Source organism: Psittacula echo (genome assembly GCF_963264785.1).
Source record: "Psittacula echo genome assembly, chromosome: 4".
Classification (NCBI taxonomy): Eukaryota; Metazoa; Chordata; class Aves; order Psittaciformes; family Psittacidae; genus Psittacula; species Psittacula echo.
The window spans coordinates 21,880,884-21,896,860 of record NC_137738.1 but is presented as its reverse complement, the minus strand read 5'-3'; the positions used below and the strand labels follow the sequence as shown (position 1 = coordinate 21,896,860).

General features: G+C 38.6%; 1 protein-coding gene across 1 annotated transcript; it reads left to right on the top strand.

Annotated features, from left to right (window-relative positions):
* Nucleotides 1–11,555: 11,555 nt before the first annotated feature.
* Nucleotides 11,556–12,881, top strand: CDC42EP3 (CDC42 effector protein 3; the record flags this gene model as incomplete). Its single annotated transcript, XM_080616532.1, has 1 exon — nt 11,556–12,881. The coding sequence occupies exon 1, from the start codon at nt 12,114–12,116 to the stop codon at nt 12,879–12,881; it is 768 nt and encodes a 255-aa protein (XP_080472658.1). The 5' UTR covers nt 11,556–12,113.
* Nucleotides 12,882–15,977: the final 3,096 nt, after the last annotated feature.

Genomic DNA, 15,977 nt, shown 5'->3' with positions numbered 1-15,977 from the left:
AGGTGCAGAAAGGTGTTGTCGTGTGTTACCTAACATCTAGCCTAGTTTCTGTTGAAATGTCTGATTAATTTTGGGGTTTTCCTTAATGTGTGTTTTGGAACAAATTAAATGTGACCAATGTCCCAACAAAGATGTGAAATTTGTTTTCTGCTGAAGAACTCTTTATACAAATAAACACCAATTTGCCATCATTATGCGCACGCTTCACTTGGCCTGCCTGACAGGAATGAACACTGAGAGAGAAACTGTCTCTGGCAGTGCCTTTCTTATAAGGTGACAGCCACTTAGGCCTAGCTAGTGCTTTGGCTTGTGTGTGTTTTCTTTTACAGCCTTTCTGGGAAGGCAGTAGTTGTTTTGTAGGGGCCTGAGTTTGCGGTGGTCCTCTTCCAAAGGGCCATGTAGCTTGTATTTCTTTAGATACTAACGAGCAATTCGGTAGTGCCCTCCCTCTCCCTGCATACACCACGGATTTAGTGTTTTAAGGTGTGTGAGAGGGTTTGTTCAGGTACAAGAACTTATCATAAAAAGTTGGAGCTTGTTTCTCACAACAAAGGCAAGTTGTTTTGGTTGAGTATGGTATTACACCAGTATATTTGTCAGTGTCAATATATGCCAGGCTTTAAATAGGATACTCTGCAATGAGTTTGTTTTCTGGTAGTCTGTAATCCTTTCAGGCTAGCTAACATTAACGAGCTGCAGCATTACTGTGGCTGGTTTTCTTTTGATCATGCACAGCCCCAGTCAGGAAATGGGTGAGGAGCATGAGTCATGATTACATTACCCCAATGAGACTGCCTACTAGAAGTTTTCTTTTTGCCGCCAATACACAAGTAGCCTTGATGCTACTTCTGAAAACAGAATGTCCATTTTGGAGCACTTTGAAATATTGACCTTTAAACAGAGGGCTTTATGTTCTCTTACAGTCTCAAGGCAAAGTTCTAAGCAGGAGCTCCTGCAGAGTGCAGAGAGTACATGAATGTCTGCAGACTGCTTTTCCAGAAAGCTGCAAATGACAGGACTTGACTTGCAGTACATTAGGTCTGTTTGGGTTCATTGGATAAAGCGTGTTTCCCTGACCCATTTAATTATTGTCACGTTGTCTGCACATGCAGGCTTGAGATCCAGTCTTCTCTATATACAGATGCTGTCATTTCATAATTTGGCTTAAGCTGTGTCTTAGAGCTGTATTTATCTTTTGAAATATGGCTGCAGTAATGGGAAGATAGCTGCTGAGCACTGGCTGAGGTAAAACCCTGAGTGTTGAGAAGGTAGCTTTAGTAGGATTTGAGACAGCAGTATTTCAGACAGTTTAATTAAATACATGGGGTTTAGAGGTTGAAAGACACATCAGCTGCTAATCAGTAAACTAGCTTTAGTGCTGAATTGCCACTGTGCCACTGCGTACACCTCTGTACAAGTGTCGAGCATACTAATTTCTTTCAAATTAAACTGATTAACTGTGCTTTGTTTTAAGGGCAATATGTGAAATACAACTGTTGGCACAAGAGTGAATGCACTCTGATGCTACTTGATATAGTCCAGAAAAAGGAAGTCTGATCAATTTAATACAATCAACCCAAGTTAACAGAACCTCTGTCTGTGGCAGAGAGCTCTCAGGAGGAAGTGGGGAGCCCAGCACTGCTGTCCAGGCTGATGCGTCCCTATCAGCTGGGGCATGTTGCAAGTGTTGCTGACGTACTGCTGAACAGAGCCAGAATATGGCGTATCTGTCAATTGTCACTTATTCCTCCAGATTCTTGCTTCTCTTCGAATGGTCCCTTCAAATAGTGGAGTTGTTTTGTTAGGAGTATAGTATAAACTCACAGTGAAGATGTATTTTCTATTTTTTTGCTTTTGTTTCAGATAAGGGAGATAAACCAGTTACTTTACCAGTTACTTTAGTTTTATTGACAATCTGCTTTGATTTGTATATAGATAACAAAATTTGTTACCGTACTCCATGATTTCATCCCCATTTCTTAAAGAGGGCATGAGTTGGGCCAAAAAAAAAATAAATTAGAAATTAATTGAAGATTTTTGTTATCCATTGAAGAATTTCCCTTTTTCTGTCTACCCTAACTCCATGCTCATTGATCTGATCTGGATGACCATTCAATTCTGTGAAGGAGGCAGAACTGCTCTGCTGAGCAGAGGATTCATGCTTTTTTTTTTTTTTTTTATGTAATAAAACAAATAAGTCCTGTGCAGCATTCTGTTTTTCCTGTAGCTTTGTACCTCTATCTTGTTGTTAACCTTTGCATATAGAGGGTTCTCTGGCCTTCAGGTTTGCTTTGAAACTAGCTTATCTGACACTTCAAGATCGTAAATACTTATTTCAAGTGAAACACTGCAAATTGAATAATAGGAGAACTATGATTATCATGCCTATGACACTTGTGTGTTTCAAGGAGATGATAAAGAATATCTGACTTACAGATGAAGGGTATTTGAGAATTGGAGTTGGGGAGTTCAGGGTAGGATGGTTGGGAGGGGGGGTTGTTGTTTTTTTAAATTAGTATCTTGCAAGATGCTTTTATTTTAGATTGCCATTTCTCAGGAGCTACCAGTTAAGGACATGTTAAGCTAGGGATCCTTTAAAAAAATAGTAATAATAACATCTTAACCATGGTTGGAAAAACTTAATTTCAAATTGACAGCAGCCTTGGGAACCCTCAGGCTAGTGGAGCTACCATGTCATTTTTGCATCAGAAGTGAATAAAATCTGGATGTAATTTGATGGACAGTTTTTTCTTGTGCTAGAGTTGGTTCAGAATTGTCCACCCCTTCTGCCAGAACTCCTTGCTCTAAGCGATGTTTCAGGAGATGGCTGAGCTATTCAAATTACAAGCTGTACCTGAAAGTTGCAGTCTCACTCCTAGCCTTGTGGTTTTACACTCCTTTCCCAGTTAGTTTTCACCCAATCCTGTGTGCTGAACTGGCTTATAAGGGGTCAAGTGTGTGCACACAGTTGGGGGGAAGGAGAGAATGCCTTTCTGACAGCAGTAGTTATATTGGGCTTGAACTCTCTTGAACCATTGCCATCAGTCACACTGCAGCTGTTGGTAAGCCTTTACTGTAAACTGAGTCAGTGGGGAGAATTGCTGCTGTGACTGGTTTGCCATGTGGCTTGTAGATCTGCCGGCCCATGGAGGGTACAAGGAACTGCAGTGCAGAGCTGGGAACTAGCAGTAAGGAGTGAGGAATCTAGGGTGGAACTTCTTAAACCAGCTTTGAGAGCAGAGCTGGGTTGGGGAGCTACACCCTCTGTGTCAAAAGAGAAAGCCATCTATGCTAACCTGCTCAGAATTATAAAGGGTGTGGATCTGTAATCCATTTAAACTGATACGGGTGCTGGCTGACATCAAAAGGGGAATTACTGCCTGCCTCAGTCCACATCTTCCCAAGTTCTTCCACATGGCAATACCAGCACTTAGATGAACATGCCTTGAACTTGGTCAAGCATCTGCTTTGGCTAAAAACTGTTCCTTTCTTCTCCTTCCGCAGGTGAGATTTCAGCCAGAGCAGTTAGTTACCCAATCTTTTAGGTGGCATATAGGGTCAGGTTATAGGTTGGTTTGTTTAGTGCGTTCCTCCACCCTATTTTTTAATGGTTTTCCTTTCACCTAAGAGAATTGATGGACATGTTTTTAAGCCTCTCCGTCTTGTGGCTTATGAGTTTATGGTCCCCATCTATTTGCTCATCTGATCTGCTGTCTTTGTAGGAGAAAATGTCTGACACTGCTTCACTGCACAGTCAATCTGACATAGCATAACCTCACTTTCACTGCTACATTTGTTAAGGTCCCAGACTTTGTGCTGACATGTACCTATGTCTAAATCCGCATGGTCTTGCACTTACCCAGTTTTTAAAAGCCAATGATAAAACCACGCTGTATGGTATTAAATCTGTACGTATGAATGTACCAGCCAACAAAGCTAGGGAGAAAATAATAAAGAGCCTGTTTCAGTCCATGGTGCCAAACAACACAATACTTGAGCTCATTAAATTCCTGTGTCTGTAGAAGAGAAGAAAATAAAAAAGGGTTTTTATTAACCTAGTAAAGATGCTAACTTTTCAAAGCTGAAAGCAAGCTGTGACTGAAACCTGTTGGAAAGTGGAAAAAAAACTTGCTTGATGAAAAAAATGGGAATTATTTAAGTCATTCTAATGATGAGTGGTCAAAAGCACAACTGCAAAAACAAGCAGTTCACTTTATTGCATCACAGCCCGATTTTTAAAACATTAGTCCTCTGCAGTGTCAAGAAAACATGTTTTAAAAACATTTAGAATCTCAGAGTAAAAAGAAGTTGGCATCAGAGAGGGTTGTAGTTCTATTGAAAAAATGCAGAAATCATTGTACACAGCATGGGGCTTCACAGTATTTTTATGAGCAATCTACAAATAAGTGTAAAATTGCTGTGTGGTACAATTTGCAGGTGATGGAGATTGGCAAGGAAGTATATTGATGAAGAAGATGAAGAACTCTCAACTGATTTATTGATTGACAGCTTGAGCACATTCAAGTAAAATGTTTTCTCTTTCTGAAGTAGTATGGCCTTACTTTTTATCCTAGAGAATATGAATCCAGCTTATTTGCTGGAGAATGATAGCTTGAAAAGTTTTGTGGGTTTTTTGTGGGGTTTTTTTTGTTTGGTTGGTTGGTTGGGGTGTGTGTTTTGTTTGTTTGTTTGTTTTCTGCCTTGTAAGCAATAGAGTCTTACTGGCCAAACAGTGTAATACAAGCACCAGCAATGGCTGTGCTGGCAAAATTTATTGATTAAATGAATATACGTATATATTCATCCTGAAAAATAGAATGGGGATGCCCACTCTGAACCAAGAAATGGCAGTGATAACAAATTTCTGGGTTTGCTAATATATAGTTTATTCGGCTTGAAGAACTTGTTTTTGTTATACCTGCACAAGAACTCTTAAATGGTTTGCAATATAATGCTACCCTGTAAATTCAGGAAAATTCCTGTTGTAAGATGGGAAGGGTAAAAGCAGAAATATAACCTTGTTTATAAACAAGGCAGCAATGATGGGAAGAAGTGATTTTTATCTTTGTGTATGGTGTTAGGGAGAATGATATTGAAATGTTGTCACTAATTCCGATCTGCTCTGAAAAGGATGATGGAAAATTGGAGAGGATTCAAAGGAGATAGATAGGTGTATTTGAAGGCTTAAAATTACTCCCCCACCATCACCACATGAGGAATTCCCCCTGTTCACTTCAATCAAAAAGTATGACTGAGAAACAACTTGGTTAGTTTTCAAGTACCTTTAACAGGGATAAAGATTATTGGTTGATGAAGGGCTTTTGTAATCTTAGTCTGATACTGAACAAAATAATAACTGGAGACTGGGGCCAATTGCTCAGACAACAGATAACTTCAGCAGCTCCTTCCTGCTGTGCTTCAGACAGCTGTTTGAAGGATACACTGAACTGTGAAAATGATTTTTTTTGTTGCTGTTGTTGATTTTCCAAACCCGATTGGCTTTGCTTTATTTCTTTTTCTTAGAAGCTACAATGAAAACTCTTAAATAGGTGAAACACCTCAGTCATTTCAACATAATGCGCAAGTACTTTAATGGCTTAAAGTTGAAGGTGTTCTCTGGTTAATAGGACTTACTCTGGCTTGATCCATTTGAAAAGGTACTATGCAGGGAAAGATGGCAAGACTTAAAGGGTCAATGGTTAAAAATAATTCTGGGAACTTGTTTTTTCTTTATTTGTGAACTTAGGTTTGGGGGGGAAAATAGGAGGGTGCTGGAGAAATGGGAGATACCTGGAGAGAAAGACACTCTAAGCAGCTTGTACCTGTCTGTGCTTACGCTTACTGACAATTAACTCTTCTTCAGGTGGCCTGCTCACAGCTAGTGCACTATTTATCTTTGAGAAAAAATGTTTATACCAAGGGAGATGAAAATGTATCCTTACATGATTTTTCTTATGTTTTCTCTTGCAAAGATGGTTGATGACGAATTAATTCCTATGCTTTAAAAAAAAAAAATAAATCCATTTCTCCCTACCTACTACATAGCTGAAGTTTTACAAGCCTTCATTGTAATTCATCAATATATCTGTATTACAGAGCATATTCACTTTTCCTTACCCTTGAGCAGACAATTGTTTCAAGAGTTCAAGCTGCTTCAAGTAGTACCTTGGAGTATTTAGCCACTATTAATCTGGTAAGATAGATCAGGTGAAGCTCTGCAAGGCTATCTTCCATCTCTGTTACTGCACAATATTTTTATGAATGGTTTGCATGTATGCTTATTACATCCACAGATGATGTCAAACCTGTATGCTGTAGAGGCCAAGATTAAAATTCCAAGCAATCCCTGATCATCTGAAGTGTTTGAAATTAATAGAATGCAGTGCAGTGAGTATAAAGACTTTGCTACACGGGCCTAGTCAAGACCAAGATGTAGAATAACTGGCTAGACAACAGTTCCTCACTAAAGGAGCTAGGTTTTTAGTGGACCACATCTAAACATAAGCCAACATTGTTGTGATGCTTCAAGAAAAATGCAGACACTATTAAGAGAGAAATTGAGATCTCCACTTGAATATTGTATTTGCTTTTGGGTGTGTTTAAATAAAGATTTGAGCTGAGGTGAGGAAGACCAGAAAAGGAGGTTGGGGGAAGCTGCCTCAGCTCCAGAAAACACTACCTGTGTTGAAATATTTGTGTTGTTTAATCTGAAGAAGAAAAGGCTGAAAGGAAATATAGAATGCTTAAGATAATGTATGTATTCATCAGGATCCAGATTGGAGCAGGGGAGACTTCAGGTGCATCTCTTCTGATGACTAGCCTCTGTGAAGTAAATTAATGTGTGCAGTCTGCACCCGCAGGGGAATTTTAAGAGGAGGGTGGACTAACATCTTCCATTACTAGCAGAAGGCATCTAGGTGTTTGCAGGGTGATGGAGAAATTAACGAACTGCATCATAGGGTCCACTCCTGACCCATGTTTCTGTAGCAGTGGGAAGGACTGGGAATTTTTTTTTCCCTTCACTTTCTAAAAAATGTATGTGACAGTGGTATAGAAGAGGTTAGATTTGATCTAGGAAAGTAGGTTGAGTGCATTGTAAGAAAACTAGTTGAACTGAAGTGTGATTAGCCTGATTGTTTTTATAAAGTAATTAAATCTGTGTAGCTTTAATCAGAAAGGTGCAAATTCTTTGATGAAGGGAGAAACAAAGGGGTGAGGGCTTCTAATCTGATCAGGGAAGTTGACATTAATACAGATGAATTCAAAGGCTGGTCCTCTTATAAACAAGGTAAATTTAGATGAGCAATCTGGAGAAGTGTTACCACCTGATTTGGTTAAAACTACTCCAAAGGTGGTGGCTGTATAAGCAGAGGCTTGCTGATGGCCTGGTCTAGAAGCAGGTAGACTTGTGGCCTCTCATTTTCAGAGGCTGCCAGTTGATACAGACACCTAAGCCCACAGGAACATGAGAGGTAAGCTGTATGGCGCATCATCTGCTGCTTTTCTTGTACCTGAAGACTTGGTTATACTGGGAATTTGTTTTACCAGCATTCAGGAATTGTGATGGCATGAGTTCAGGCCTCTGTTACAAAAACAATGAGAATGTGGTTTACACTGCTGCTGTTTCAGGCATAATGAAAGTAACAGCATTGACAAGGATGTTCTCAATAGTTTGATTGTGCTGCTGAAAGCTACTGGTAGCTGATAATGTAAAATGAACCCCTAAAGCCTAATTCTATGCTTGCAGGTATTTCATTGTGTAGAGAAATTGCAGCAGCCTGTTGCATAGTTTGTATTTTGCTGTGTTAACTGTATTCTCATTTGGATATTTAAATGTATGGACTGTTTTCTCCTAGTGAATTGCTCCACAAGCTAATTCAATGTTATTTTCAATGATGCTTTGGAAATGGGTTTCTCTGAAGTTCACATGCTTCTAGCCAGTGATGTGTGAAGCAGAGCCCTTGCAAGGGATTGTCCAGTAGAAAGCCCATAGGCTTTCCACAGCATATGCTTGCTTCTGGCCCTGTCTTGTGGAAACAGACTTTTGTTTCTTTGCCTAGGACACTGCTTAAGGATCCAGGTCTCTTTGGGATTTGTGCACAAATTAAATTTTGCACCTTGACCCTTTTTTGTCTTTGTAAGCTCAGTTGTTGGGATATTTGCTGGTAGTCTGTCCTATTAAAACACACTGTGGAATAAACTAAGGCATCCATGGAAAACTTTGAGCTGTGTGGAAGGTGATGATTGCTGAGTGGACAGACGGTCAACAAGATGGGTTGAGAAGTGTCCCTGAAAATATTAGTCTTTGTTACCAAGCAAAACGCGTTTATATGAGGATGTGAAGTGATAGGAATGAAAATGAACAAGTGTTACAACAACTGAATTTTCACTGGGCTGAAGTTTCTCTGGCTTGGCTCAGGCTTGGATCTTGTAAGGAGAAGAACATCTCTTCACCTGTAATAAGAATCCTTTCATGCTGTTTTTCCTTTTAAGGTCTTCTACTCAGGCTGGCAGGCTAGGACTGTGGAACGTGAGTTCTATGTTTGGTTTTGTGATGTTTTCTCATTTAGCCTGCCAGTTTGGCCGTGTATTTACTGAGTTGAAATTAGTCAAAACAGACCTTTTTAGAAGCAAGATCAGAAAAAGGTCTCATTTTAAGATAAGATGAACTTTAATGTGTGGCCTGGTATCAGGATTGGAGTATGTTCTGTCCATTCTCTAAGCCAATGTGTACTGGTGATTTCACTAAATCTCCCTGAATTCAGGGAGTATGCAAGGTTTTTGTGAAAGTTTTGTGGATTAAATTTTTAGCTTTTGAGGAGTTGAGCTGGAGGCTTAGTCTTATTAAGCCTTTCTTCGTTTGCCAAAGGAGGATTTGTTCTTTTTTTCCTTCTTACTAAAAGAACTTTTTTAAAACCCCACGTTACCTATTGATATAGGTTCTTCCTTAATTGTAAATAAACATGAGTAACAACAGTATTTTAGGCTAAGTGAATATTTCCAGACTTGTGATATATTTCAGCTGCTCAAAGTAGCTTAAAATCTGTACTCTTTTGGGCAGTAGTTGACAAGGAGGATAGGTGTGCAGAAATGAAGTACAGTTGCTCTGAAGCCTGTATTATGCTGTACATGGAAAACCTGCCCATTAAGTAGGGAACCCTTATATTTTATTTACAAGGTGTAATTTGCAGATTTTCAGTAGATTGGCTAGTGAAATCTGCAGCAAGGGTCGACTTTGTTTTCAGCAGAGAAAACCATGCTTGCAGTAAGCATGTAATTGTGAAAGTTCTCTTCAAGTGTAAAGCCTCTTCCACTTGCCAAATGGAAGGCAAGGCCATCCAATCACAAGGGACTGCTGTACAGAGAGGGATTATAGTTCTTGACATTGGCATCTCTTGCAGCATCCTCTGAAATAGTGTGGTTTTACAGTGCCCCTTACTGGGGTTATCTCATAGTGCAAGAACTAAAGGAGGTCTGGATGCCCTAAAGTTTGCTCTATTTGGGGTTTTTGCATTCTTCTCACACATCCCGAGCTTTGAGTTAAATACAGTGCTCTTCTCATGTGCTGAACCATATTATTTCTAATAAATGTTAATTTACACTTTATTGTAATGTTTTTTTGATGTTCAGATGTTTCATTATGTCCTTCAGGTTTCTTTGAAATCTCCTTGTGGAGTTTGGTGGTAATGATTTTTTGATACATAACCAAACTGGTGGAAGCTACGAAAGCCTTGAATAAACTAGGATTTTTCTTCTGTTTTTAAACTAGTGACCAACAAGCATGACTTTGGACCACACTGACATTACATTGCCATTCATTAGAGATTAAAAGATCTGAAAGACTGAGGAATTAGAAATGGAGGGAATTCAGCTTTATTCCTGGGAAGTAGGTAGAGCTGAGTTTACCAGATAAACATAAAACAACCTCATGGTTCAGCTTTGTTTGTTAAGAATAGTTCTCTTTAGAGTTGAGAATTGCTTTGTTTAGCTGAATGGTAGCTTGTGTAGAATGATATTCAAGGAGAAAAAACAATGCAAGGAATTTCTTGGCTTAAAACTGAAAGTTAACTGAGTTTACTAATTAATTCTGTTCCTATGGCATGTTGCACAAGTAGAGATCTTATTTATGACTGACTTTTGTATCTTACAGTACTTAGGTAGAGTTAAGTTGGTTGAGTTTTGGTATGTAATGTGAATCTGCTAGTGTTCTGTAGATCCTAATGGATTACCATTTTGATTTGTAGAAGGAAGCTTTGAAGTGCTTTTTACTGATAGATGCAATCAACTGTATTTTCAAAATTGAGCTTAAAAGTATAAAATGTTCTCGTAACTTCTTGAATATGGAGCTTATTTTGTATGATAGCTTTTGTCCCTTTATATCTGTTGTATTTTTGCTAGAAGGGCTTTTCAATGATATCAGAAGTGCACTGGATATCCAATGGGAATCAAAAGAAAAAAAAACCCAAAATACTTAACCTGGTTAGATTGCCAGCTCCCCTTGTGATGCGCAGTTAAGTACCCTACTGCAAGAACTAATTACTCAGGTTAAAGGATTTGTGAAAATGCTTAAATGCTTCTTGACATTCTGGCCATATGGCCATACAGTACAAATTGTTAAAACTGGTCACTCTTCTGGGCTTAATTTGATGAAGGGAAGTATCTGCTGGGACATGGATGAAGGGCAACAAAAGTAGCCCTTGTTTTAGACAGTTTCCCTTCACTTAGTGCATACAGCAGTCTTTCTTGTGCAAAAACTGCAAGCTCCTTTACAGAGTGAGGATGGCAATGAACAGAATGTGAGGGATTTGTGGCTGAGTATGTGGATGAGGAGTGACTTGTGATGCTCTAGTAGTCCGTGGACTTAATAGGGGAAATTACAACAATGTCCAGGAGAAAAAAGCATTTATTCCAAGATTGCTCAGGAGTCAGGAACTGGTACTGTAAGGAAGAAATACACCATTAAAGCGTTAATGAAGAGTGTTTTTCCATAACTTGTTGACCCAGTAGCCTGTTAGCCCCTGTGGACTGCTGTATCAGGCTTTTCAGAGACCATGTTCTAATAGGACTATTTGGTTTGCAAACAGAATAGTTTTGTTTCATTCAGTTGCACAGAGCAAGTCTGAGTCACCATAGCCTCATAACCTACATAATTCATGAGCTAATCTGTAACTAATTGCTATGAATAGTTCTTGTAGTCTAAAGATTGTAGTCACAAGAATCAGCTTCTTCTAAGACACCTACATTTGGATGTTTCTAACTAGACATAAAGACCTGGACTAGCATTTTTTCAAGTACCTAAGACTATCCTTTTAAATGGGCATAATCATCAGAAATATTATTTGTTACAATTTGTGAGAGTTACAGCACTAAATGGAGGTATCTGAAGTTCTCTAATGCATGATGGTCTGCTCTGTTTCCAGAGCTGTTTCCAGAATGTCTCTATCAATCTTCCTGGGTCTACCAAAAGCTTAATTTTATTGAATGTTATACATATGTTTCTGCATGTGCTCTCTTAAAGTCAGCATTTTGACTGCTAGAATAAGGAGAAGGAAGATTTGAGATAGTGATGTTTATCAAATGAATTGTGCTTAGCAACCGTGTCTAAGAAACTCTGACTTCAAAACCAACTATGAAGTCAGAGAAAGGTTAGGTAGCTCTTGTTAATCTAAACTCTTTTATCCTGCCTAATGAAGGGAAGCAACATCATAAAGCTAATCTGCAGGCTGGAACTGTCACCACCATTACCAATTTTTTTCTTTTTTCATAAAAATGAGATTGAATGAAACATGAAAAATAAAGGAATGATAACTTGATTTTGTATCCCATGCAGGTTTTGGAAGTTCTGGAAGTAGCAGGGTATTTGATTGCTAGCTGACCTGAAACTTGTGCTGTGAGAGATACCCCATACTTCACATACGCCACAGTTCTTTGCCACGAAAGAAAGGAGCTTCATGTGCATGAGTGGTTCAAGACAATGATGTAATGTTGATAATGCTGAAGGTCTCCCAAGAATAACTGACTTTTTAAGAAGCTTCTCCATCCCCTCTCCTTCAATTTTTTATTGGGTTTTTTTTTTTTTTTAATAACTTCCTCTCACAGAAGCTACAAGCAAGATGCCAGCCAAGACCCCCATCTATTTGAAAGCTGCTAACAATAAGAAAGGGAAGAAATTCAAACTAAGGGATATCTTATCTCCTGATATGATCAGTCCACCACTTGGAGATTTTCGTCACACCATACACATTGGAAAAGAGGGACAACATGATGTTTTTGGAGACATCTCCTTTTTGCAGGGCAAGTATGAGCTGTTGCCTGGAAATGAAGGAGAAACTAGACTTAGCCAGTCTGGTGGCCACAATGAATTCTTAAGGGCAAACAGCACTTCTGAATCCATGTTTACAGAAACTCCATCACCAGTGCTCAAAAATGCTATTTCCCTTCCTGCTATTGGGGGTTCCCAAGCCCTTACGTTGCCTTTATTGTCACCAGTGACATTTAATTCAAAGCAAGAATCCATCAGGTCATCAAGAAATCCGAGACTTAGTTGTGAGCCAGTAATAGAAGAAAAATTGCAGGAGAAAAGTAAACAGATGGAGGATGGAAAAACATACAAAGGTGACATATGGGAGCAAAACGGTGATTCTTCGCATTTTACTAATGGTAGAGACAGTCACTCATCCAGCTGTTCTGAACGATGCACTGATTGGCAAACAGTTGATTTATTTGATGACAGCCAACTTTCATGTGAACTAACCAAGACAAAGACTAAGTCAGAAGAGTCCCTTTCAGATCTTGCAGGCTCTCTTCTCTCATTACAACTTGACTTGGGACCTTCACTTTTGGATGAGGTCCTCAATGTAATGGACAAGAATAAATCTTAGAACTGGTACTGTCTTGCTTCTTTACAAGTGATTCACTTAAACAAAACCAACCAAACTAAAAGCATAGTTCAAAAGTAGACACTTAAAAAAAATCAGCTGTATTTGCAGTTGTTTGACGGGTTTTCTAAAAATATTCTTAAAATACTATTTTTTTACCTATTGTTTTTCATGATTTTTATTACACTAAATTCTCTTAGCAGGAAGGTAAATTTTAATAATGGTTTTCAGCAAATGTAAAATGTTTTTAAGTACCAGTATTAATTATCAGAAATTTAAGAAACAGAGTTTGAGGATGATACTGATTGTGACATTTGGTTAGTTCACTTCTACGGGCTTCTGAATAGATGAGAGTCTCTTAATTGTCAGAAAGGAGACTGATATTGATTATTCACTTTATAAATTATTACAACATCACTTTACATGTAGGCCTCTTTCTAGAACCTTGTGTTTGAGGGTTTGATAGTGTTTTTCTTCATTTTCCATAGTACCATTTCTGTTATACCTTCACTATAGCTATTCTCTTGGTGTTATACTACCGCTCTGTATTCAGATGTGAGCAATTTGAAGGCTTTTTCAGCTTGAACACCTGGTCCAGAGTCTCAGCTGCTTAAATGAGTATGCACAAATTTACACAAGTTGAGGCTTGGGCCCGACATTGTATATGAAATGATATGTTATAAACAGGTGACACATGCAAGATGATATGCTTAAATTATTTTGAAAGTTGGAATATATTTTCTGTGTGCATATTGGCTTTATACTGCAGAGCCTACACATACAGTATCTCATCAAAATAGTTGCTTGGCATTATTGGTGCTCTTCTGAAAATTGTATATTTGTGTGTTTGGAAAGAAATATGTATTGATACTCCTTGCTTTTTTTTTTTCTTCATTTATTGCCACAACATGCTTAAACTTGCAACTGATTATTTTAATTTCTGAAGAAGGCACTGGTTATTCACAATGCTTGTGATGTGTGCTGCAACAGCCAATGTTTTGGGAAATGTGGATCCTTTAATACAGTATCTACATGGATTGCATAGATATTTTGTGCAATACAATAAAAACCCCTTTAAATTGCTGTCTCTTTGTGATTCAGTACGTAGCCTCACCAAAACACAAAGTTTTGTTTCTGCTGTAAGGAAACAGACTGCAGTACAGTTGCAAAAGTACAGGACCGGGGGCAGATCAATTCTACTGTCTTAATTCAGTTGACTTCTCCAGTTTACTTCCTGAGGATTTGAGGGCAAACTCCAAGCAGGTAGACCCTCTGGGGCGGGTATACATTAATTTTAAGTAATTGGAGACAACATGGGAATACTTTGGTCCTAGTGAAGTTAACAGCAAAGTTCCAGCAGCTTTAACTGAAGTCTTTAGGTAAAATCCTGATACAGTTTGTAGACTGTTCTTCATTAGATAATGACATTTATCCGTATCTTCTAAACAGAACATGTAAGTTATAGATTATTTAATAGTTATCTTTATCCTTAAAATTTCTAGGAAATTAATGCCAACTAATTCCATTCCTTCAATGTGTTTTAGGAACACAGTCATTACCCCTATTTCCAGTCAAGCACTTATATTAATGAGAGTGCATTAATGAGAGACTGAGCTGCAGTCTCCCATATTATTCCTGCAAATGAGGATGTAGAATGGCCAAGAACTGTGTTTATTTTAAAAATAATGCTTAACTGTCATTGACTTCTTGTTCTCTGTGTATAAGCCTGGATCAAATTTCCAGGGCATTCATGATCCGAGAAGAATGGTAGTTCTGCAGCTATAGAGATTTGCAGTCTAGAAAGCAAGTTCAAGGCTCTGCTTGGCCACATGTTGCTTATGGGATTGAAGGAGAATTTAGGCCAAAACTGCCACTGGAAAAATCTGTCAGTCATTAGCACAGGGGAAGTTGAGATGAAATGGGGAATTAGACATTTTCTGATTAGACTAGCTTCAAATACTGTGACCAGAACATGAAAGGTATTTTCCTGAATGAAAAGTCATCATTTTGCAGGACTTCTCAAGTAAGTAATCTCTAGGAAGCAGAAACAGATTCTTAAAGCAGCTATTGCACTCATTATTTTTGCTTTGTTATGTTTTATAGTTGATTTACTGGGTTAGCCTGCTGAGAAATGTGTCACTATTGCAGGAGGCTTTGGTCTCTATCATCCTGTCTATATGATTGCTCTTCTAAATTTGTAATTCCTTAGGTCTTGTGAATGAGGGTGGGTGGTCTGAACTAAATAACCATCCCTTTAGGCAAAAAAAGAACTACAGTATTGTGGAGGAGAGCCTTTGTTTTAGTCAAGAACAGGATTTTCACACTGGCAAAGTAGATTTCATATTTCTTTTAAAGCCTTCTTGTTACTTCTCTCAGAGGCTGGATTCCTGAGTTGTTCAGATCTGCTCAGTCTTACTTGCAGAGATCTAGAAGATGCAAAGTTGAAATGTGCTCAGCTTCTGTTGTGATGTGGTCTTCTATAAAATACTGCTGTGTGTAATCTGAGCTGGCATCTCAGCTGTCACAATGAGCTTGTCAGATCAAACCCCTGAATTTCTGGTTTGTAAGATGTTCTGCTTTTGTGAAGCCTTGATAAAATTGTTAATGGATCTTAGACTTTCCAAGCGGGATTTACTGGCAATTTCCTGAATACCAAGATAACACTGCAAGTTGGCCTTCTGGCTGGAACAGAGGACTGGAGGGAGTTGCCTTGGATAATCTCATCAATTTTGTGTGGTCACAGGGGAAAAGTAAGCTAACTGTACAATTGCACAGGAAGTTCCACAGATGCTTCACAAGTCTTCCATTATGCCATAAAATATTTCCCATCTCTTCTACTATCTGAAGGAGTATAGTGAAGACCTAAAAATGTAATCTAAATGTGCCAGAGGAAGAAAGCAGAAGCCATAAAGCGTATGCCTTATTCTTGCATGAGTATTTGCTAAATTGCTCATCTGTATAATCCTACAAAATGGGCTATGGACGGTGGAGTACAAAAACATACCAGAAACTCCAGTGATCACCCAGTTCAAGAACCCTTGAACTGCCTTCACAGTTGCCCTGCCAGTTTAACTCAGTATTGTGCTGAGGATGTCTGGA